The sequence below is a fragment of the Rissa tridactyla genome, chromosome 2 (genome assembly GCF_028500815.1).
Source record: "Rissa tridactyla isolate bRisTri1 chromosome 2, bRisTri1.patW.cur.20221130, whole genome shotgun sequence".
NCBI lineage: Eukaryota > Metazoa > Chordata > Aves > Charadriiformes > Laridae > Rissa > Rissa tridactyla.
In genome coordinates, this window is record NC_071467.1 from 8,430,549 (window position 1) to 8,455,521 (window position 24,973).

The 24,973-nt window shown below is 39.8% G+C and overlaps 1 protein-coding gene across 7 annotated transcripts in view; it reads left to right on the forward strand.

Annotated features, from left to right (window-relative positions):
- Positions 1-24,973, forward strand: part of ZFAT (zinc finger and AT-hook domain containing) — a 99,766-nt gene that overhangs the window by 29,715 nt on the left and 45,078 nt on the right. For all 7 annotated transcript variants that reach the window (XR_008465076.1, XM_054193024.1, XM_054193022.1 and 4 more), the window contains 4 exons: positions 3,403-3,576; positions 13,799-13,949; positions 14,217-15,670; positions 16,820-17,052. Coding sequence is in view for 6 of the 7 variants with exons in the window: in XM_054193024.1 (XP_054048999.1) it covers positions 3,403-3,576; positions 13,799-13,949; positions 14,217-15,670; positions 16,820-17,052 (2,012 nt within the window). In the remaining variant the exon portion in view is untranslated. The remainder of the gene's footprint in view (positions 1-3,402; positions 3,577-13,798; positions 13,950-14,216; positions 15,671-16,819; positions 17,053-24,973) is intronic.

The following is a 24,973-nucleotide window of genomic DNA, read 5'->3' on the forward strand; positions in this document are numbered from 1 at the left end:
AACCCAGAGGGTTGTGATCAGCGGCACAGAGTCCAGTTGGAGGCCTGTAACGAGTGGTGTCCCTCAGGGGTCAATACTTGGACCAATTTTGTTCAATATATTCATTAATGACCTAGATGAGGGGACAGAGTGTATCCTCAGCAAGTTTGCTGATGATACCAAGCTGGGAGGGGTGGCCGACACTCCGGAGGGCCGTGCTGCCATCCAGCGTGACCTGGACAGGCTGGAGAGCTGGGCAGAGAAGAACCTAATGAGGTTCAACAAAAGCAAGTGCAAGGTCCTGCACCTGGGAAGGAAGAATGCCAAACACCAGTATAGGTTAGGGGCGGACATGCTGGGAAGCAGCTCTGAGGAGAAGGACCTGGGGGTCCTGGTAGACAGCAAATTATCCATGAGCCAGCAGTGTGCCCTTGTCGCCAAGAAGGCCAATGGCATCCTGGGCTGCATAGGGAAGACTGTGGCCAGTAGGTCGAGGGAGGTCATTCTCCCCCTCTACTCTGCACTGGTGAGGCCACAACTGGAGTACTGTGTCCAGTTCTGGGCTCCCCAGTTCAAGAGGGACAGGGAACTACTGGAGCGAGTCCAGCGAAGGGCAACCAAGATGATTATGGGACTGGAGCACCTCCCTTATGAGGAAAGGCTGAAAGAGCTGGGACTCTTTAGCCTGGAGAAGAGAAGGTTGAGGGGGGACCTGATTAATGTTTACAAGTACCTAAAGGGTGGGTTTAAGGAGGACGGAGCCAGGCTCTTTTCAATGGTTCCCAGCGACAGGACAAGGGGCAATGGGCACAAGCTAGAACATAGGAAGTTCCGTTCAAATACACGGAAAAACTTCTTTACAGTGAGGGTGACAGAGCACTGGAACAGGCTGCCCAGGGAGGTTGTGGAGTCCCCTTCTCTGGAGATTTTCAAGACCCGCTTGGATGCAGCCCTGAGGGATGTGCTTTAGGCAATCCTGCTCTAGCAGGGGAGTTGGACTAGATGATCTCTAGAGGTCCCTTCCAACTCTGAAGATTCCGTGATTCCGTGATTCCGTGATTCCGTATGCTGATTCTTTATGAGAAGACTTGCTTCTGTTGGTTGCCTGGTCCTGCTGTGAACTTTGTGACAATTCATTTTATTATTGATAATAAACTAACGGAGGCTGTTTCGTAAATGAAATGTGGAAAAAAGTGTTTGTTTCCTCCCACTCACATTCATCCCTCCAAAAGAAAACACTGCACAGGCAGTTTCTGGTCGAAGGGGATATTTCTTTATATTAAAATATCCCTTTGAAGTGTTGCTGTGAAACGCTGGTGTTAGAATTACTTGGTTTCAATATCAATCAATAATTTACAACTATATCAAGGAGTTAAACGGGGACATAATGAGACCCTTTATAGATAAAAAGCAGCAATATTTTCCAAAATCATATAAATCAACAGAGGAAAAGGTAGTTGAGAAGAAGCATATGTCAAGGAATTTATCTAATGAAATTGAAGAAATCATTAGCTGGCACTGAAAAGCAGGGGGCTCTCAAGGCACAGAGCATCATCGAGGCTTTGAGCAGCCTGCTTTATAGTGGGAGGTGTCCCTGCCTATGGCAGGGGCTTGGAACTAGATGATCTTGAAGGTCCCTTCCAACCCGAACCATTCTATGATTCTATGATCATTTTCTATAATTTAGAAACTAGAAAATGGGGCAAAAACATTGCTAATGTGACTCCATAGAAAGATGGCTTGCTAACTCTTGCTAGCTGTGTTTGAATTCCCGTTTGCTGTGTGGTTGTTACTCATTCTAGGTATTGTAAATATGAATGTCAGATGTACAGATTAGCATCAAGTCGTTAACGGTTGTCAGTGTACACGTTTCTGTCTCAGTATGTCTGAGAAATCTAAACTAATTCCTACATGCTTTGTTTCCTTCTGGTTTTGTATCTACTAAAGAGCTTGCAGTTTATCCAGGTGCTAGTTACACGATCAGTCCTAACTCCGCTACTTTAGTTTGTGCTTCTGCCCTTCATTTTTTTTAAGGCTCAGCCAGCACTCTTTAACCCCTTGTTCCATTAAGGTAAGACCATGGGAGACAGATTTTTTTTGAATCTCTGGATGTTAACAAGATATTACTGAAATTAAACCACAGCCATTTCCATGTAACACTTCTTTTCCACTGCTTCTGCTGTTTGCATGTCGTAAACAACTCTAGACACACTACAGCTTTGCTGTTACTGGTTTTTATTTATGTATTGTTTCTCAATAGAGCAGCTAGAGCACATTATGAATATACATTGAATGACTTACTCTGGAGATTGTGTCAGCTGCTTTGTATTCAGAAATAAAAAAATCCAAAATTCACTGGATTCATTTTTAATTTTCTTCAATCAGTTTTTGCTTTCCTTACTCATTACCTCTGGAAAATTTGCATAATGCCTTGATTTTTCAAGAATGTTTTCTCTGGCCTGCATTTTCCACCACTTCATCAAATATAAAGAAATTTTGTGGATATTAACTTGCAACCCTCTGTTTTTATTCTTTATGCTGCTAATTCTTTACGTATAAGTTTTGGGGTTTTTTTTGTTTTGTTTTGTTTTTAGAATTTCAGTAAGGAGTTTCTCATTTGCTTTAAGGAAGAAATAGCTTCAAGGAACAACTTAGCTGATTACTAATTATCCATTCTTATTTCAGATTTGTGCTTTGAATACAACTATTGCGTTGCTTTCTATTTAGCAGGTCCAAACGTTATCCAATTTAAGAGACTGAAGACATTCTAACAGCAACAGATAGGGGATGATTTAGAAATGCACATCTTCGAAATGAGGAGTTACATGTCAGGAGCTGGGTTGAACCAAAGAACAGATTTGAACCTTAATTCTTCTTGAATCTACATTGAAAAAGAGAAGTATGTTTCTGCCTATCAATTCAGAGTGGCAGTGGGGAAAAAAAGCCTTATCCAGAGAGGCTATTGGAAGACTTCCCATTAAATAAGATGGATAACAAATCTAGTACTAGCAGAAATAATCCTAAAGTCATCGTAACAGTTACATATGGAAAGGAGACAAATAATTTGTTCATCAACGGTGAAATCGTAAGAAATTCAACAACAGTTATAGAATTTCCTCAAAAATCTGTAATAATGTCAAGATAATTTAGAAACACAAATATTTTTGAGATTCCTTGTTTAGATTTTGAATTTTTCTTTATTTTGTCTATTTTCTCTATTGGTGTAAGTATCACACTAGTTTTATTAAACAGAGGAAAAAAGTTCCCCTTTAGGGACTCATGTAGCATGTCTTCTTTTGATAACGTGTATTACTTTCTACAGTAGCATTAATTTTCTCCCAATTCTTCCTTGTAGTGTTAGTGACTGTGTCACCTGCATTTCTTTTGTACGTAGTTACATTCTTTTTGATGTTTGCTCTTTAGGTAATGATTCTGACGTTGACCTTGACAGGAAGGAAGATGAGCGAGAAAAAACTCCAAAGAGGCCGAGAGTCCAGAAAACAGAGAAAACTCCATCAACGAAGGAGACTGAACAGGTTTCAGGAGCTAAAAATCCTATTATAAGTGTGGTTTTGACAGCCCATGAAGCTATTCCAGGTAATGAGAATCACCGATTATATAAAATTTGGTTTTGTCCATGCTGACACTGTATAAAATAGTCACTGGTCTCAGACTGAACTGCTTAGGATATTTGTTATCTGAAAAGTATTTAGTAGTATTTGGTTATCTTGATACAGAATCTCTGCATCTGTCAGCTACCATCACATATCTTCATAGGTATGACAAATGGTTGACCTGGGTGCAGTTATTTGCATTAATATCAGTTATTTTTGGTCTGTGAATGATTTTAAAGAAGAAACTAAAAACATCAGTGACCAAGGAAAAGGAAAGGATTTTTTTTTCCCCTGCAATATCTTTATTTTGTCTCCTGGTTTGTGTGTATATTTATGATAAATTTGATTATGAAAACACAAACAGCTTAGTATATATGTAACTTAATATTTATGCATACAAATACTTTGACAGAAAATAGGTATACATATTTGAAAATCAAGTAAAATTCCTATGTAATGATTAAAGGATTCTTCATCCTTAAATTTTTATAGTGCCTTTTCATCAAAGGATTTTGGAATAATTCAAACTATTTATTTTAAAACTAGACTTGCATTTGCCTGTTTATATAAGCCAGTTACTCACCTGACTGACAGAATCCCTTTTGAATAGTTTTGTGCATTATTTTCAGCTTTATAGCTTTATTGTTCTCCTTTTCATTATTGCTAACATTTCTGAATATTTGTTTTGCTTATATCTCTCAGAACAGCTAGAACGCATATATTTATTTTACTGTTGGGGGTTGGAAGCTAACTGGATTTTCTGTGTTTAATGTCTTTTGATATTGAGATCTGCGATATGCTTGGGCTTTGTTTGCTAAAATGCATTTCTAATTGTGATGGTAGAGGACGCTGGATGAGCTCACCTATGGATATCCCTTAGGAGGGAGGTAAAAAACACCTTCACATTCATTGTTTGAGAAACATCACACAGGGTTTGGGATTTACACTGAGCTGTTAAAAATTTGGTGTTGGAATATTGGAAATACGGGGGAAGGTGGAAGAGGACTAGTGAGCACTGGAAATGTAGAAACCTGGCTTCAGGGTGTTTTGAGGTCTGCGCCGTTCCGTTTCACAAACCCAGGCCCCTTTCTCTCATGTGATGGAACCCTGGGCTCTTTCCTAGCTGTTGCTAAACACCCATTTTCCCACTGTGTCTCCCACGCCTTTTGTCTCTTTCCCACTGCATGTAGCTTCTCACCTGTCCTGGTACCCGTTCCTTTCACTGCCATACGTGAGGCTCCCCTCGTGTCCTCTACTCCTTCATCTGGGTGAAGGGGAACATGTGATGGCTGGTTAAGGGGCTCATGTAGGAGTTAGTAAATGGGGTCATGTAGATGAGGACTTTGGAATCCTCAACACAGGAAGGACATGAACCTGTTGGAACGGGTCCAGAGGAGGGCCATGAAGGTGATCAGAGGGCTGGAGCACCTCTGCTGTGAGGACAGGCTGAGAGAGTTGGGGTTGTTCAGCCTGGATAAGAGGAGGCTCCGGGGAGAACTTATAGTGGCCTTCCAGTACCTACAGGGGCCCTACAGGAGAGATGGGGAGGGACTCTTTATCAGGGAGCGGAGTGATAGGACAAGGGGTAAGAGTTCTAAACTGAAAGAGGACAGATGATGAGATATTAGGAAGAAATTCTTTACTGTGAGGGTGGTGAGACACTGGAACAGGTTGCCCAGAGAAGCTTAGGCTGCCCCATCCCTGGAGGTGTTCAAGGCCAGGCTGGATGGGGCTTTGAGCAGCCTGGTCTAGTGGGAGGTGTCCCTGCCCATGGCAGGGGGTTGGAACGAGATGAACTTTAAGGTCCCTTCCAACCCAAACCATTCTATGATTCTATGTTAATTTATGGATCTATACACACATCCTCCCTTCCTCAGGGCTTTTGGGAGTAGCTGTAATTGGGGTCTCCTCTCCACAGGTGCTAAATTTTATGAAACTTACAAGAATTTTTATCTTTGAGACCTTTACATTTCTAGCAAGGACTAGAACAATTTTCATGAGAGGAAGGATAGACATGGTGGACAGCACAATCAAAGACCCATTTCCTTAGAAAACAAAAATAATAGTAAATACAGATAGTGAAGAAAATGTAGTAAGCATGTCATGCAGGAGAGGAAATGAAGATCTAGAGGAGATTGTTGCCTTCATTACTACCTAGTAAAATTTTTCCGCGGACAAAGAAAGGTTGGAGTTTTCTTTAAATGTGCTTTTTGAGTGACTCAAAATATTAAACAATTTCAGCTTTGGAACTAATTTGGCGTAGTACATTTTGCATTCAAAAGGCTCTAATGAACCAAAGGGATTTACAGTCAAATGTGAACCTCCATCTATTTTTGAAGGTCCTCTCATTTATTTGGTTGATAATCAGTAATATTACATTCAAGTTCCCAGCTAGAATATATGTAATGAAAAGGCATTGCTGTTAAGACAGTTACGAATTATCATCCTACTTTCCAGAATTTGAAAATTATAGAAGGTGTCGTGGTTAGAAGGTATATAAGTGGTTAACTCTTTGAAGACTCAAAGGAAAAATATTTCATTTAATACAATTATGTTTTAATTTATTTTTCATTGCTTTTCCTTCTATTTTTTCCCATTAAATTCCATGGTCTAACTAACTTTTATAAAGATAATTCATAATCTTTTATTCCATTTTTCTGGAGATTTATCACTGAAGAGGTGAGTTATTGCCATAGACTGCTGTTGAAGAATATAAGTAGATAAAACATTTCTCCCCTCTCCCTTGCTTTCTTTGTGCTAGATCATCTGTAAAATTAAGTTGAAATAGAGCTTAGAAGTGCTTAAGCACTATCAAAACTCAGTTGTCTTTCTGCAAGCGTTAGCATTCTGTAGCCACCTGTTATCTAGCTTTAGAGATGCATGGAGATATTCCATGTCCGATGCAGTAAAATCCTGTTGAAAACGTGAGATAAACATTCTATCAATTAGAAAAATGGAGAAGGCTATAAGATTTAGTTGTATTTTGTCCACAGTATAGGGGAAATATTCAGATTGTATGGCTCCCTTCTTGAATGAAAGATGCTTTTAGGAGTATCACATAAACAGTTTGCTGTAATTTTGCTGTACACTATTTCAGTTTGTGGCACTGCTTTACATCATGTGTTCAGTAGATTATGACTAAATTGATCTCTTCAAAATCCCTTCAAACAAACAGATCAGTTAGTTTTTAACTTCCCAGAAAGGACAGTCGGACAACATCGATTTTTTCCCCGTGTTCCTTTTCTATAATGTTTTCTTGGGAGGCAGATAAAAGGTAATAGTTTTACAGCTTTAGAAATCTGAAATCTTGCATTAACCCAGTTTGAATAAAAGTGGTAGATTTTTTTTTCTGTGCAGGCATTGATGTACCTTGACAGGCTTGAGAGGTGGGCCCATGCCAACTTCATAAAGTTCAACAAGGCCAAGTGCCAGGTCCTGCACGTGGGTGGGGACAGTCCCAGGCACAAATAAATACAGGCTGGTCTATGAGTGGATTGAGAGCAGCCCTGAGGAGAAGGACTCGGTGGGTGAGAAGCTCAACATGAGCCAGCAATGTGCGCTCGCAGCCCAGACAGGCAACCGCATCCTGGGCTGCATCAAAAGCAGCGTGGCCAGCAGGTCGAGGGAGGTGATTTTCCCCCTCTACACCACTCTGGTGAGACCCAACCTGGAGTACTGCATCCAGCTCTGGAGCCCTCAGCACAGGAAAGACATGGACCTGTTGGAACGGGTCCAGAGAAGGCCACAAAAATGATGAGAGGGCTGGAGCACCTCTGCTGTGAGGACAGGCTGAGAGAGTTGGGGTTGTTCAGCCTGGAGAAGAGAAGGCTCCAGGGAGACCTTATAGTGGCCTTCCAGTACCTAAAGGGGGCTACAGGAAAGATGGGGAGGGACTCTTTATCAGGGAATGCAGCGATAGAATGAGGGGTAACAGTTTTAAACTGAAAGAGGGGAGATTTACATTAGGTATTAGGAATAAATTCTTTACTGTGAGGATGGTGAGGCACTGGAACAGGTTGCCCAGAGAAGCTGTGGCTGCCCCATCCCTGGAGGTGTTCAAGGCCAGGCTGGATGGGGCTTTGAGCAACCTGGTCTAGTCGGAGGTGTCCCTGCCCAGGGCAGGGGGGGTGGGTGATCTTTAAGGTCCTTTCCAACCCAAACCATTCTGTGATTCTAAAACTGGAGGCACCCAAAGACCTTGAAGAGAGGGATTGCTGTGTTCATGAACACAAGTGCCCTGCATCAGATTAGCTGGAGTACAGTTTTTCATAATCATCGCAATTAAGAAAGAGAGTGAATAACTACAACTATATGCACATCTAAAAGTATTTTGTTGTGAATGGCAGATACTTTTATTCATAGTCTAATTCTAAGAACCAGTTTTTAAACTCTGCCAAATATTCAGTCTTCTGGTTTTTTATGTATTTTATTTCCCATGTTTAAATTCTGTAATATTATCAGGGCTTCTAAAACCAATTTATTATTCATGCTCAATTAGTTTGATTCAGGAGTGATTCTACTTTGAACATTTAAATTGCTGTTTTATGCGAGTCCTATAATATTTTGAAGGCTCAGCTTGTTAGTAGGAGAGTTGTTTTAAGTTCCTGTAAAGATGGTCAATGATAGAATTCTTGAGTTTTTTTGGTAGAGCTCATGATATACAAAAATAGCATAAAATATTTAAATTCTTGATGCTAATCATTTTCTGATTTCTAAAGGAGCTGTATTTTTTTCTCCTAAAAATTCTTAACACAACACTGTGCAGGTTTTTCTCTCCCCAGTTTCCACTGGGGAACCACTATCAGTAAAAGGCCAACCGTATTCTCCTGCTGTACACCCTGTGCTGCAATTTATGAACACTTGCTTCCATCTCCCATCAAGATTTTGGGAAGAGGGGAAGAGTGGAAGAATATTGTTTTGCTTACTGGTTTGGGACAGACTTAGTTTAACCGATGACCGTCTTTTCTGGTAAACTGATAACAGTCTTTTCTGTTGAAAATGACTTTTTTTTTTTTGTAGCTTACAGAATGGTGATTGTGGGTTTATGACACATCTGAATGGATTTAATAACAGACTGTTGCCAAGGGAGCTTTCCTGCTTGCCTCTTATTTCCCAGTTCACTTCCCCTTTTTTGCACCGGTGGTTGTGCTTGTGTCAGCCTGTGGTAAACTGGTTCAAAAAAGTGGCAAAATAAATATACATCCACGTGCACAGTCACTTACCCATTTTCTCTGTCAGAGGATTTTTTTTATCTACCAGTTTTGCTTATTCAATTGTCTCACACTGTGGCCGGGCAAGTTTGGAAAGTTGGAAAGTGGTGACAAATGATTCTTTCAGGGGAAAGGAGGAGGACTGAGACTGCTCCTTTACGAAGTAGCCGAGTGGCTTGTCATTAAGGCCAGTACGGATCGACTGCTGTCCCCGGGGCTTTGCTGTCCTCCCACCCCACCCTTGGCCAAAAATTCCTGTCCTTTGGACCATTGTACATGCTTATGCAGTTGTGTGGTAAAACACACTAGAAAACGAATTATATATTTGCAGAGGGAGACACATGGTGTAGATTTTAGCCAGATCCATTCTCTGACCCTCTTCATCATCTTCATAAACTCATGTGCTGGCACTTTAAAGGCATTGTGGACATGCAGTTGAGTGGAGGGCTGCAGAAACAAGCCTAACCTTGTGTTGATTTAAAGCAAATGTGGAAATAAGCAAGGTTAGGAAACTTAAAGCTTTTCCCCTCTGAATGTGAGCAGGTATCTATATTACCATGGGGTTACAGATTGATTTAGCTCAGCCAATCTAATGTCCAGCTCTGTTGAAAGGGGTCGAAATCTCCATCCCACCATATGCAGGTCTGTGTTTCTGTTTCTTTGAGTTAAAATGTGTTTAACCTCATGGTGAGCTAACTTATAAAAATATTAAAAGGCTCTTCTGCCTTTTTTTAAGCAGAAAGGGGATGAGGGGTAGTTTTTTTTTGAGATAGAGAATGATTATTCATATTTTTTTCACTAATCTTCACTCAATAGCTCATTTTAGAGGTCTTTCTGATACTCCTCTTTCATTTATCTCTCTTCCAAGCTGAAGGTCTCTGAGATATGTATCCCTTTTCATTCCTTTTTCTAGTATGTATTGTTTTTTATTGACCATACTTGAAGTTGTAGGAGGTTCAAGGAATTTAGTTGGATTTTTTAGGAATTTGGTTGATGATCTCTCCTGTTTTATTTCTGATCCATTCCTGGTAATTCCTTCCGCTGTGATTACCTTTTATGCTTTTGATAAATATTGGGGAGTTCTATGGTGAAGGGGAAGCCACTTTTCTAAGGGACAGACTGTAAGAGATTAGAGGCTATCACTGAGTTTGAGCCAGAGATAAGGCACTCTGTGTAACGCTTATCTGTAGAAGTTGCAGTTGGAATGTCATGAAGAACTCAAATCTTATTACCCTTAAAGCAGATTTGCTTAGAACAGATGATACTGGCTGAAAAGATGAAAGCAAAAGGCATAAATAAAGTCTAGTACACTAAAGCCCATTCTGCATTTAAAATAGAGATATAATAGTGCTGGAGGAAGGATTTTTTTTTTTTTTAAAGAAATGATCGGTACAGTTAACCTCTTTTTTCCCCTGGTGTTTGTGTACTCTGACTTCTTGAAATGATTGTCTAGGGAAACAGTTAGGAAAACTTTTATCTTCCTTATTGGCACATGATTTTTTTAATGGAAAACCAGACCTTGTATCTGTTTGCCTTGTTCTTACACTTTTCCCTAGCCCATGGCTGCTTTTAGAGACAAAAATATTAGGGGCATTTTTATGGGATGTGGGATACATGGGTTCACTGCCTATTAGGTTGGGTAGAGCTTAGAAACCAAGTTTCTCACTTCCTGGGCATATGCATTAATCAGTTTGTGATATAGTGGTGATTTCTGTGGCTACTGGTCCATTAGTAGCCCATACTTCGGCAGCATCCCAAGTGGATGGAGGCATCTAATGTTTCTTAAGGCTTCCTTATCTTCTAATGGTGGGAAAGAACCACCTAACATGAGGGGGCGTGATTGCCTACTGTGAGCAAGTAGTCTGTCAGTATGTTTGAAGAATTGGATCTCCTTCTTTAGGTTTTTAGAGGCATTTGTGTCTCTATTAACTGCATGGGGAATCTAGAGGGACTAATACTAGGATGGCCTGGAGCGTTCTGAAGGGGGCCTACAAGAAAGCTGGAGAGGGACTTTTTACAAGGGCATGTAGTGATAGGACGAGGGGTAATAGCTTCAAACTGGGAAAGGGTAGATTTAGATTAGATATCAGGAAGAAATTTTTCACTCTGAGGGTGGTGAGACACTGGAACAGGTTTCCCAAAGAAGTTGTGATGCCCCATCCCTGGAAGTGTTCAAGACCAGGCTGGATGGGGCTTTGAGCAGCGTGGTCTAGTGGGAGGTGTCCCTGCCCGTGGCAGGGGGTTGGAACTTTCCAAGGTCTTTAAGGTCCCATCCGACCTAAACCATTCTATGATTCTGTCTACTCTGAGTAGGCAAAATACTGGTGACCTGGTTCACCTAATTTAGGTGAGTAAATTTTTATACTGGTAGCATGAAAGTCTATTAAACAGTCCAGCAGTCTTTTCAGGAAATGCTCAAACATCCTGAAAGGCAGAAGGGGACAGAGGAGTTTCAGTGCGGAGCATCTAATGAGGATCTTCCTCTCACATTCAGGAAATGGGAGGTCTGAAAGAGGTAACCCTGTGTATAGAGCAGTTCAAGATTGGTTTTCTTTTAACTGACTTGTTCTAAATATAGAAGAATTTGCTTCTATTTTAGTCATATTTAAGTACGGAAACACTTGTCTGGTGTCTAATGTCTGTTTTATCATCTTTATAGTGAAACCACAGATTAAAGCACGTCTCCTGTACTGTAATGACAAGGCCCCATCTCACTGGGCTACTACAGTGTAATGTGGGAGATGCAGTCCTGCTGGAGAACCTGGCATTTGTGGGAGAGGGAGTGACAGGATGAAATGATAATACTCTGGTAACATTTCGGTTGAAAACTTGAAAGATCAGTTCTGATCAACCGGCAGAATCTTTAGTACAGAACTAAAAGCATTATTAAAAAACAGTAGTCTAAAAAAGCCACTTTCAGATCCAGCCACTTCAGTGAGCAGCAGACTCGGCTGATGTCCCATCTGATAGAAAAAGCTTCAATAGCCTTACATACTCCCAAATGGCCTCTTCTTAAAATATCTCCATTTCCCACTTTAAATGACTCCGAAGGTCCCACAGGATCTCCATCTTTCTCCCTTGTCTACAGCACTGCTTTCCTCAACTTAATGTCCTCGAAGTCTTTCACATGTGGTGTTAGGTACCCCCCCTCCATTACTGACTTTTCCCATGCACTTTGCCTGCCTTTTCCTGATGCTTTTTCTCATCTGCAAGCTAAAAGTTTTTTTAGGAAAACTAGACTTAGTAATTTGTTAACCAGCTGGTTGTGTTTGGACTGTGTGCTTTCTGTGGTTTAGTTTTGCTGTTCTTGTAATTGTTGTTTCAGAGACTTTCTGTTAATACTGCATATATTTCGTAAATAGTATCTTCAGGAACCTGCTCTTTATGTTGAACAGGAATTAATTTCATACTTTTGTTAAAGAAATAGCTAATGCATCATTCTCTGAACTTTCTTCTTTCTATTCAGGTGTTTCATTTTATATCTACTTATATTAGAATGACAGTGAGAATCTGTTAAAAATATTTTGAGTATGTTGACTCTGTCTTTTGCTTTCTAGGCTCTCATGTCTCAGATTTCTTTTATTCTTACTGTAAATGATTTTCTCTGTCACAAAGGTGTGTTGTACTTTTCTTCTCTTCAGCTTCTAATCGGGTGAATTGAAAGGAGATCAGATTCTAATATAATATCCAGGAAAAAGAAAATAAAGGGAAACTTACTAAATTTCAGTTTTACCCGAAGTTCACTTCGTTACTTAATTCAAAGATACTTCATGTGCAACCTCTCTTACCTCCTTATGCCCAGTATATGACAGAACAATTTTTAATTACAGGCCCTGTAATATTTTTATCCTAGGATGGATGGGTGTTCATCTACATATTCAACATTCTACTACATATTCAACGTCCTGTTTTCTTTTTGTTATTCGGTATATAGTCCCTCATTTATTTGTCATTTTTCAGTATCAAACCAGAAAGCAACATATTTTTTTCAAAGATTTTTCTATAGTACTTGTTAGTGGAATATGAGGATTTCACAAATACATATATATAATTGTACTATAGATATGTGAATAAATACATAAATATACAAATTATATAATTTCAACTTTTGAAGATAACAGCATTCCCATTGAACGCGTGGGTTAGATGAGTTACAGGCAGACAAAGAAGTTAAAAAGGAGGGGATCAATCAATAATGGGTGCTTGGTTTGATATACATGAGGTTTTGTACTTTGGGTTTTTTCAGTGTAAATTAATATTGCTATGAATTTTCATTACCTTCAATGCTAACTGTGGAAGCCCAGCATTAAGTTTTTCCAGCCACTGTTCAGAAAATAAAGAGCACCCAACTAAATAATCTCAGTTCAATCGCATCTCAAAATACGCTTATTTTTGCCTCAACTAACTGTAAAGCTCTGATGGATGGAATCTGATCTTATTGCTTGTATTAGAACCCCTTTATTCCTGCTTCTAATGGAGATTAAGAAGTGCACATGGAACATACTCTTTTATTCTGATGGAGTGGCACCATGCCGCAAAATATAAGCAGTAAAATATCTGTTTAAGAAAAAGATGTGCAGGCTTTTAAATACAGACTAACCAGTGTCTTTCCCCCAGCCTCAGCTTGGCTGAAGTTTTCAAAGGATGTAGTATGAGGCAGAAACAGAAAAATTAAAATTGCATTTTGACAAGTCATGGTTTTTCAAAGGTGGAAGTATTTGGATATAGGATCTCAAAATAGGAGGAGGCATCAAGCACCATGAATAACCCTCAGAACTAGTAGTCCTGGCCTGTTATTTAAGCAGATCTGTGGTGGAAGTACTGGTGTCTTCTGGAAGTGTATCCATCATTTTATGAACATGAATTTAACAACAGAAACTAAAATAGTTGAACTAATGAATACAGGGCTTAATGTTGTCTTTACGCTTGTAAATTATAGACAATGCGTGTTTTAATATGATATTTTTAGTGAACATTTTTTGTTCTTGCTTATAGGAGCCACAAAAATTGTTCCCGTTGAAGCTGCTCCCCAAGAAAGTGAACCCACAACTCCAGAGGCAACAGTTCAAGATCCATCGCAACGAAGAGGATACCAAGAATATGCCATTCAGCAAACCCCATATGAACAGGCAATGAAATCAAGCAGGTAATTTTGAAGTACTTACGTTTGCGTTCATTAAATGCTTCCCTGTCCATTTTCATGAAATTGAAATATTTTCTGAGTCTTTTAAATAAAGGAACAGCTGAAAATAATCTGTGCATAGGTTGTAGAACTTAAAAAGCCTGTGGAGAATACCATTTTAAAATAAATTAAAGTAAACATTTCTGCCATCGTGAATATCTGTGCAAATTTTGACAACGTATGTCACCAATTTTCAATATTGTAAATATAACCGGTTTGGTTTCTTTTCAGGTTGGGTCCAACGCAACTGAAGATTTTTACATGTGAATACTGTAACAAAGTGTTCAAATTTAAACACTCCCTCCAAGCACATTTGAGGATACATACAAATGAAAAACCTTACAAGTGTTCATACTGCAGTTACGCCAGTGCAATCAAAGCCAACCTTAACGTTCACATGCGGAAACATACAGGGGAGAAGTTTAGCTGCGATTATTGTACGTTCACTTGTCTCAGCAAAGGCCATCTCAAAGTCCATATTGAAAGAGTTCATAAGAAAATTAAGCAGCATTGTCGCTTCTGCAAAAAGAAGTACTCAGATGTTAAAAATTTGATCAAGCATATCAAGGAAACACATGACCTTCAGGATAAAAAGGTGAAGGATGTTTTTGATGAGCTTCGCTTGATGACACGAGAGGGCAAAAGACAACTTCTTTATGACTGCCATATTTGTGAACGCAAATTCAAAAATGAACTCGATCGTGACCGCCACATGCTTGTTCATGGTGATGAAAGGCCCTTTGCTTGTGAGCTCTGTGGTCATGGAGCCACTAAATACCAAGCCCTTGAGCTTCATGTGCGAAAGCACCCATTTGTATACGTGTGTTCTGTGTGCCTGAAGAAATTTGTCAGTTCTGTAAGACTCCGTGCTCACATCAAAGAAGTCCACGCAGATTTGCAGGAGAGTTCTGTTTTTAACAGTTCTATCAATCAGAGTTTCTGCTTGCTTGAGCCGGGAGGGGATATCCAGCCAGAAGCCCTTGGTGAACAGCTAGCACAAAATGCAGCTGCATCAACTGTCACGAGTGCTGATGCTAGTAACACACCGCAACCATCTGCTTGTAAAGGTGAATCAACAGCTGCAGATGTAAACCATAATGGTCAACACAATGGTGACCTAAAAGTTGGTACGGTCCCTTTGTTAGAATTTGAAAACCCTCCGGCGGAGAATGTCACAGAGATGCTGTGTCAGACAACAGACATTCAATCCTGTGTAGCATCAGATTGCTTTCTCCTCAAAAACGGTACTTCTGGTTCTGATGAGTTAAAAGTGTCTCCTGCAAATGAAGAGGAGGTTAATCACTGCGGTTCTGTGAATGAGCAGGGTGAAGACATTCAGCTTTTGCTGCCTGAAGACAAAAGTTTAAATCCGAGTCAGAACAATGCAATGACTGAGAACCTTCCAGTGTCTGAAGAGAGAACTCAATCTGGTCCTTCTAGTGAGTCAGAAACAAGCAATCCGCCAATTCAGAATTCAACAGAAACTACAAATCCTTCGCCAGCACCAGAAGCTAACGCAGCCGTCGGTCCGCAGGCAGCCCCTTCTAACGCAGCTCCATCAGACAGCGGCAGCGGAGCTGTTGCCTTTATGCAGATCTTGGATAGCTTGCAGAAGAGACAAATGAACACAGAGTTGTGTGAGAGAATAAGGAAGGTTTATGGAGACTTAGAATGTGAATATTGCGGTAAGAAGCAGTAGAATTATGTTAGGTGTTTTTAAATGTTATGTAGTGGGCCATCTTTTTCCTCCTCTGGTTTATAGTGTTTGATATATTTGTGTATCTTTGTAGCAGTATTTATTTTGTAGTTCAGTATGGATTCTGGGGTCCAGCGAGATTTACTTTGTGCTGTATAAATACTGTGAAACGACTCAAATCTCAAAAAACCCCCACTAGTGGAGTATAGTATAGCAATGCTGTGTTAGGCTCAATTTTACATTGATGTGGAATTTGATAAAATTAGATTATTTCTGTCCACGTGCCTCTCCCCACCTCATCACTTTCACTGGGGCCAAGCACAGCAGATTTAGGCATGTGACCAGCACGCGTTGGTCAGTGCTTCAATGCTCAAGCTTCATTATCAGCTTTGTATAAAATTCAGAGTCTTTTTCATATGGTGTGGAAGGATGTGTGATAATACAGTCTGTGCTATACATATACTGGCATATTTTTGTGTACTTGCTTTGAACCAATTTTTTTGAAACAATTTTCATTATGTCGTATCAAATCAAGACTGTTCTAACTGTTACTGGTTTTTTGAGTTTATGGAAGTGGGAAGAATACACCATTCCCACTTATTCTAAATGAAATTTTGTGTTTACATAACTGGAAGGGAAACACTTTAGGATTTATCTTGTGGTTCATCCTTGAGAAGGGAAAGGAAAAATTGAAGAAAAAAAAGAAAGTTTTGAAACACCATAACATTGTACGTTAGATAAATTGCTATGCACTTTTTATTTTTGGTGCCATTATGTCAGAAAAGCTTTTAGGAAGCAATAGCATAAAAGGAAGTAAGAAAAAAGATTTTGACAGTCTCTTTTAGTGTGCAGTTCCTTTCAGATCCTTTGCATAGAATAGATTTAAAGGACTTTCTCATTAGGAAAAAGATCATTGATATGTATTAAAGTTGCCCATGTTAGGCTGTTTCAGGACATAAGACATGTTTTTAGACAAAAGTGGGTTTTGTAAACATATTTTCAGTCGCGAAGTATCTTTAGGACAAGTTTTCATTACAGACAAAAGGGACAGGATTCAAACAGAAAATTGGGTATGTATTGGAATTTTCATTAACAATTGTTTAGAACTTACTTTCTTCATGTCTAAATTTATTTTCAGGCAAGTTGTTTTGGTACCAAGTGCATTACGACATGCATGTTCGTACGCATACTCGAGAACATTTGTATTACTGCTCCCAGTGCAATTATTCTTCCATCACCAAAAATTGCCTTAAACGTCACGTCATTCAGAAACACAGTAATATTTTGCTGAAATGTCCCACAGAACATTGTGACTACTCTACTCCGGATAAATACAAGCTCCAGGCACATCTTAAAGTTCACACAGAACTGGTAAGTAATGAACAAAATGGTATGTTTGTCTAAATTCAGTGTCACCGTCATAGTGTTTGGAATAGTGTGGCAGTATTTGAAGACATAGGTAAGAGTTCTTACCTGAGCTCCCTCTGCATAATTCTGTGCAGGGAATACATGAGTTACAGCAACTAGATATTTCACAGAATCATAGAGTGGTTTGGGTTAGAAGGGACCTTAAAGATCACCTAGTTCCAACCTCCTGCCATGGGCAGGGACACCTCCGACTAGACCAGGTTGCTCAAAGCCCCATCCAGCCTGGCCTTGAACACCTCCAGGGATGGGACATCCACAACTTCTTTGGGCAACCTGTTCCAGTGTCTCACCACCCTCACAGTAAAGAATTTCTTCCTATTATCTCATCTAAATCTCCCCTTTTTCAGTTTAAAACCGTTACCCCTCATCCTATTGCTCCGCTCCCTGATAGAGTCTCTCCCCATCTCTCCTGTAGGCTCCCTTTAGGTACTGGAAGGCCGCTATAAGGTCTCCCCGGAGCCTTCTCTTCTCCAGGCTGAACAACCCCAACTCTCTCAGCCTGTCCTCACAGCAGAGGTGCTCCAGCCCTCTGATCATCTTCGTGGCCCTCTGCTGGACCCGTTCCCACAGGTCCATGTCCTTCTTGTGCTGAGGACTCTGGAGCTGGACACAGTACTTCAGATGGGGTCTCATGAGAGCAGAGTACAGGGGCAGAATCATCTCCCTCGACCTGCTGACCATGCTTCTTGTGATGCAGCCCAGAATGTGGTTGGCTTTTTGGGCTGCAAGCGCACATTGCTGGCTCGTGTTGAGCTTCTCATCCATCAACACCCCCAAGTCCTTCTCCTCAGGGCTACTCTCACTCAATCCATTCTCTGCCCAACTTGTATGTGTGCTTGGGATTGCTGTCACCCATATGCAGGACCTTGCACTTGGCCTGGTTGAACTTCATGAGGTTTGCACAGACCTCTTGTAGTAGTTTCCAGTAGAGTATGTCTGTATCCATTTTTTCCCTTTGATTTTCCCAGTATTCTCAGATTCTTTGAGTTTTGAGGGAGCAAAATGTGGTCTGGTACTATTGTTACTTTACTTAATTCCATGGACCTGAACTCCTTTCCTTCATAAATAGATGGCTATGGTAAAATGAAAATATGTCCCTCTCTTAAATACTACAGACAGAAGAAGCTGAAGTTGTTAAGAATTATTTTTTTTTCCCAGTATCTTTGGCTAGTTGTAGCTGATCTCTTTTGACATCTATCATTTTCTGTTGTGGTTACAAAGATGAAGAGATCACGTTTTAAAGGCTCCTATCTTATTCAGTAAGCCTTCCAGCTCTGAATGCTGTGGTGTTAAAAACAGGTCTGGTCTACTTCTTCAACGTGCCCTGTTACACGTGTTCTTTGAGACTACGCGAAGGGCTGCATGCCTGACTGAAAGCCCTCTTTGCACAAAACATTGCTTTGTGATCTTGCTCTGAGCCAACATTGTAACATGAATAATCTTTGGGGAAATATGTTTTCTACATCAACCCTACTTGCATGTGTTTCAAAAGTATGTTTTTAAAAATGTATCATGGTATTCAGAATAAGAAATATTTTAAAACTAAGGAATGGGAATGTTATTCATTGTTGACGACGATGTTTTTTTAGAAGTGAAATTATTTACATGCTTTTCGTGCAAGATTAAGAAAAAACAATTATTTTCACATTATGTGTGTGATTCTCACACATTAGTGTCGTCTTGCTTTTTCTTCTTGGTGTTATTTTCCATGAGTAGCCCAAAGAGGTTAAGCTATTGTAAGAAAAGGTCTGCGTGCCATGGACTTCTTTTCCTACCACACGGCAGGATCCTCTCTGCTTGCAAAGGTATAATTGATCTGGGACATTCTAGACTTGTGTATACCCAAAGAGGTCACAAATGGTATGAATACAGGTAAGCTCCTTCTTTTTCCAAACTGACCTCTAGAAAAGGGTGTTTGGCAAGAGCCTGCTGTCCCAGAATAACGAATTTATTCCACTTTTGACTGTAGTCTTTCCTGAAGGCCATCTGGAGTGCTTAAGGGGAGCATAGCACCTCATATGATTTTATATGAAGATACTGGTACTGAAGTACAGTTTAGGATTCCATAAAATGGTTGGCAGGCATGCAATTTGTACTTAAACTTTGTTGACTGATAGTGCGAGAAAATTGGCAGGAACTACGTCCTCGCAATGTGGGTTTTTAATAATTTGTGAGGTAAAATACTTCCAAAAGGCAATTTATCCTTCTTCTGGATTTTATTCTTATTCCAGCAGAGGAAAAAAGAATGCCAGTTGTTTAGTAGCAGCACTCACTCTTCTATCCTTTAAGAACAAGGAAATACTCATACAGATGGGCCTTCCTTCATTTTCACTGTCATTGTCTTGTAAATAAGTCTTACAGACCCTTGATAGAATGCACCACTGATGACACATTCCTCCTCATCACGTGAGAAAGCAACATCACAATTTACTTCAAGTACTGTGATAAATATTGTTGTCACACTTCCTTTTGCTAGTGAAATGTAATGTTTGAATTAAAGATTTGTGCTGATTTTTTTTTCCCGGATGTGGACAATTCCTGCACAGCTACTTAAAAAAGCTGTTAACAGACTGTGCCTAGTGGTTTCAGGACATCTTCTGCAGTCAGCAGGTAGGCTCTTGGACAACATTTCCCGCAGCTAAAGTTCCTTTAAAGGTGTTTGTAAGAGAACAGAACACTTCACCTCCTACTCTTGTAAAGTACTAGTCTTTTGTAACTGCAGGAGAGCTTTAAAAAACAAAACAGGTGACACAAAAGGGAGGATTTTTTCCCCCTTCTGTCCCCCAATTCTGTAGGCATTTTAAACAGAATCTGAATCTGTTACAAAACGTGTGGAAAGCTCCCTTAATAGACATTCTTTCAGGCTGCTCTTGAATTTATTAAGTTTATGATGTCCATCTGATGGCAAAATTCTGTGTAAATGATGTCTGAGACTATTTAAGGAAAAAGAGCCTAAAATTAGTTACCTTATATCCTTATGTAAGTACCTGTTTTTCAAGTGTGATGAATGTCTGACAGCTCCCACCAGGAGGATCATTTTCATGATACTAAAGAGAGCCAAGAAAACGCATTTCAGAATTAAAAGCAGTGTGACAGCGAGATCTTTCAGAATTATGCTTACCGATGCTTACCCTCAAATATATTCGAGTATTTAAATGGATTGAAAAACTCATGTACTAGAATTTACTCAGTAACTAAACTTGGCGGTTTTCATACTGGTCCTTGTGCCCACTGCTTGGTGTATTTACTTAATGCATACCTCACTGAACAGGACCACTCATTCCAAAATATAGTACTTTAACAAACTATGCACCATTAAATGTGGAAAGCTACTTCAGTGTTGATTTTAGTTGGCAAAATCAATACTTAATAAATGTTAAACTTAAAGCTTCCTCAGAGACAGTCAATATCACAACCTCCGTTGAGTTCCTTGTATGAATGCATGTCTTTCCTTACCTTGTTGCTGGCTGCTTTTCAACTGGATCCTTGTCTTCTTTGCTGAACAGGATGAATGATGGTTAATGAAAAGCAGCTTATTGTTCATCCCTGTCGCACAGTGTATGGCCACCCATTTTATTCTCTGTGCGTCATCCAGGTCTTGCACTGAATTTGGGGTTGTTTATTCCCTGGGGGATGATGAAGGGGACTGCGTATGCGCTGCCTGTTGCCTCAGTATTGGCTACACATCATTGTTACAGGGAAGATTTTTACTTTTGAAGTCTGGCAATTCAGGCTCAGCTTGATTTAAAACCAACATTTTGCATATATTCTCTGATTTTCAGTAGCCGTCTTTCACCTCTACGTCTTGTGTAGTGGTTTTTGACAATTCTTGGCATTTATGGAGCTCTTTAGAAGTTCAGACCATGACACGTGTGAATCACTTCAGTGTCATAGTGCCTAGGAAAGGGGTGGGCAGTTTATAATGACTTTAGAGTAATTTATAGTTATGAATGAGGTAATGGTAACATTAGGGACCAGTTGTGGAACTAAACAATGCCGATGTAGGCACCAGAGTTTGTTTACAACCTCCAGTGGGTTTTACAATACTCAATATGCTGAGCACATAAACATCACAGAGGGGTTTGTGTCTGAAATTATTTTAAATCTGTATAGTAATAGATATAGTAATAAATCTGTATAGTAATAGATATTCCAAGATAAGCACCTCTGTAAAAAACTGGAGTTCAGACCTGGAACCGCCACTTAGTCTTGGGTGCCTGTGTCTGCATTCACGTATGTTTCAGGATGTGAAAGACTCTTGTCTTCGGAAAAGTGCTTAGAAATTTTATTATGGTGCTGACCTTTCATATAATAGCGTAATTAGAGCTTTCGGTAGGAAGTGAGATACTCGAGCTCTGATTGCTTGTTTCCCCTTCCTGAGGAGCCTTCATTTTCAGACCGTCACCAGTCTGGCTGTGGTACCTTTACCTCTGGAGCTCTGCCACCGCGTAGGCAAGAATGCAAGGTACTGGAGAGGGAAGGAATTCACCAAGAAAATCTATGGTCCAGCGATCAAACGCTTGGTTAGAAAATGGCTTTTGTTCTCGGTCCTTGCTTCCATAATGAGTTTCAGCTAGCCATTCATTTTTACTATTTATGTCATGATAAAATGCTTAAGCAGTACCGTCCGCAGGTGCTTGTCATTTTGTGAGCTGTGATTTCTGTTGCTTGCCAGACTTCATAAACGTCTGTCTAACCATTTGCAAATTTTTCCGTAGCCTCCTTCACACGTGTGCAAAGCTGCCTCCTGGGTACATCAGATCCGTTTAGCTAAGTTGCATTTTAATAGGACATCATCTTAAATCAGGAATCTTTTGTGAAAATTTTGATTTGAACGTCATGACAACTGTGGTGAAGATTTCCGGATGTCTTCACTCCTCAGAAATGTAACTCAGGGGCCTAATTCTGTTCCCATAGACGTTAGAAATTAAATTTCTGTTGATCTGAGTGTGTGCAGGAGCAGGCTTTGGCTCTCTATTCCTCTATGAAATCACAAAATCAAATGTTGTGTTAATTGTGTTGTGGGAACTTTTGCTGGAAATCCTCTCGGAGTACCGATACTTAGTAGAGCTTTGTTTTATGGCCTGCTCGTAAAATCCTGTCACTGCTACTGAAAGGAGGGGAACGGATTGTTATTTCTGTAACATATTTGTCTAATTTGGGCCTGAACATTTTTTATGGCAGCCATGGTCTTAATTTTACATGATTAATGAAACTGGTAACAAAGCAGTCTGGAGTTCACAGAGTCTCTTTCAAAATTAGTGGCAGAATTGCCGTATACATCATACAACATACGGTCATGTGTATTCAATGTATGTTCATAAAAGAAGATATTTGTGTCATCAGAATGTCTCTTTACTGATGAGTGCAGGAGAACAGCTGCTGATGTTTCTGCTGTTTTGCCATGTAGGTCGTATTTAGTACTATTTGATTCATTAAATAAACTTCATAGTGGTCTGTTGGTTTAAATGCTACATATACAGAGGGTTTTCATTTTTCTTTCGATGACTGTACACGAGTACACTTAGCCCTTGAATTATCTTGAAACACGTGCTTTAGAGAACCAAAATTCTCTTCAGAGAGCTGCAAATTGGTAATGCAATATAGCTGATACTTTCTCAGCACAATTTTAATTCATTCATATAAAGAGAAAGGCATTGTGATTCCTGTGTAAGTGGCCTTACTTTTTAATGAAACATAGCATAAACAAGAAAATTCAGTGACAGTAATAGATTAATCTTTTCACTGAGTTTAAGAATTTTTATGGAACTAATTTATTCCTGATTTGTGGAATGTGAACAGTAATTCCAGTCAGAAAGCTAGCTTTATTTTGGAATTATTTTAAGTTTCTTATATTTTCTCAAATTGGCTATTGGGGGGATTAATTAAATCTCAGGAAGTGTGGAAGAGACTTTGAAATTTAAGTAGCTCATTAGACTAGGCAGCTGGTCTCTAACAAAGGTAGATCCATCTCTCTTGATACTTCGCTTCTGTTTGTGCCCTTCAAAAAAAAAACAACCAAATGCATTTAGGAGGCAGGCACTGCGATAAGGCACAGGATAAATAATTTATTCTTACCAGAGGAAAACTTGCATGCTGAGAATGTGATGAAGGTATTACTACAACCTCAGACTAAGTCCTTCAAAGTGTCTCTATCATTGCCTATGACAAGGGCACTCTGAAGAGCTAAAGCTGTGGTGGGGGACACCTCCTTCGGGGTCTGTGTTGTGACCTGGGTGCTCTGAAATGCTTCCTTTGCAAGGGAGGATTTCCTAAAGGCTGGTTTTGAGAGGGACGGGATTACTCTGAAGGACCAGCACTGTCACAAGCTCTCAGGGCACCGACGGAAGTATACTTAAACATGCAAAACTAGTAACGTAAGCTCCATAAGTCGGTGGCACTGCCCTGAAAGAAGAACCATGAAAGGTTTGACTTCAGCTTCTTTCGATGAGAGACTGGAGCTTGACACATACGCTTTGAAGGCACTTGGTGCTCAGAAGCGCAATCTGTTTGTTACACTGCAGATCCCCCTTCTGAAGATCATTTACTGCAGAACTTGGTATAGATAATTTTCTAACTGGTTGAAGAAAGCTGTTTGGAGTATTTCGTTATTGAAAAATTTTGTTACCGTCATTATGTGGAAAGATTGTTCTTGGTGCCCATGCTTTCATGTTGCTCTAGAGCTCTTGATGGTTTTGATGTTTTCTATTAGGCCTAGGCTTATAACCTTGCCTTCCTGAAGAGTACTAGCAAGGATGTAAAGTTGTCACAATTACAGCATTTTACTTAAAGTAGTGCGTATGGAATGGAGTGTTGTATTATTGTTTTTTTATGCTTGTTTAACTTTATGAAACAGCAAGGTGTATTTGTCCTAGTGTTTTGAGCACACTGAGAAATACTACAATGAGTATTAAAGACCAGCAACACCTGACTGTACGTTAGAAGTATACTACTTTTTTTTTTTTTTTTAAATTTATTGTATATTTTGAAACCAGTTATATAGGAAGTTTGAGGAACAGACTGAGATCTGTCAAGAAATTTCAGCTGGCCCCTCAACAGCCCCTAAATGATACTGTGTTTATGTTTTTCTTACACATGCCAAATTGTGAACGTGATGGTACGATCCGGTCTTTGAAAAGGTGCAACCATTGCTATACAGCTTTATTAGAATTAATCTACAATTTTTCATTTGAGCAACTTGTTTATGTAGAAATTTAAAATCATGAGTAGCAGGTTTAGGGATAATAGGTTGTATCATTTGAGAGACCATAATGCCGCAAATTAACAGCTCTTTCTCGAGAAGATTTTGTCAGCATTGTAGGCTCCAGCTAGGATTCTCTGCTCTTCCTTCTTCACTTGAGATTCTCAGGGGTCAAGATGGTGACTACCCCAAGTCCATGACAGCAAGATACTCTCCTTGGCTCATGGTGGTTATCCTTTAGGACCTGCCATCCCCAGTCTCTGGTGCGGGTTTTCTCACAGGAGCAAATGGCCTTCTAACAGCACAGGCAGAATTCTCCTTGTGCCATTGCCATGTTAATGGCCATGAGAGCTTCATATTCCATATCCTACTGTCATGAAATTTTTTTATTGCTATTTCAGCCCATGACTTCTAGGGCTACCTCTGGTTTTAATTTTTAGGTACTTCAACACAGGGATTTCTTTCTCAGAGGTACAGGATGCTGAATGCAAATACCCGTATCGTATTCCAAAACCTGTTTGCTATGAAAACTCCTCAGTTTTTGCTTTTTTTTTTTTTTTTTAAAAGGGCTGTCCATTTATACATGTATAACTGTGGCATATACACATATACACAATAACCTCCTTGTACATTTTTCCTTGCTATTTAGAGGTGCTGTTTGGT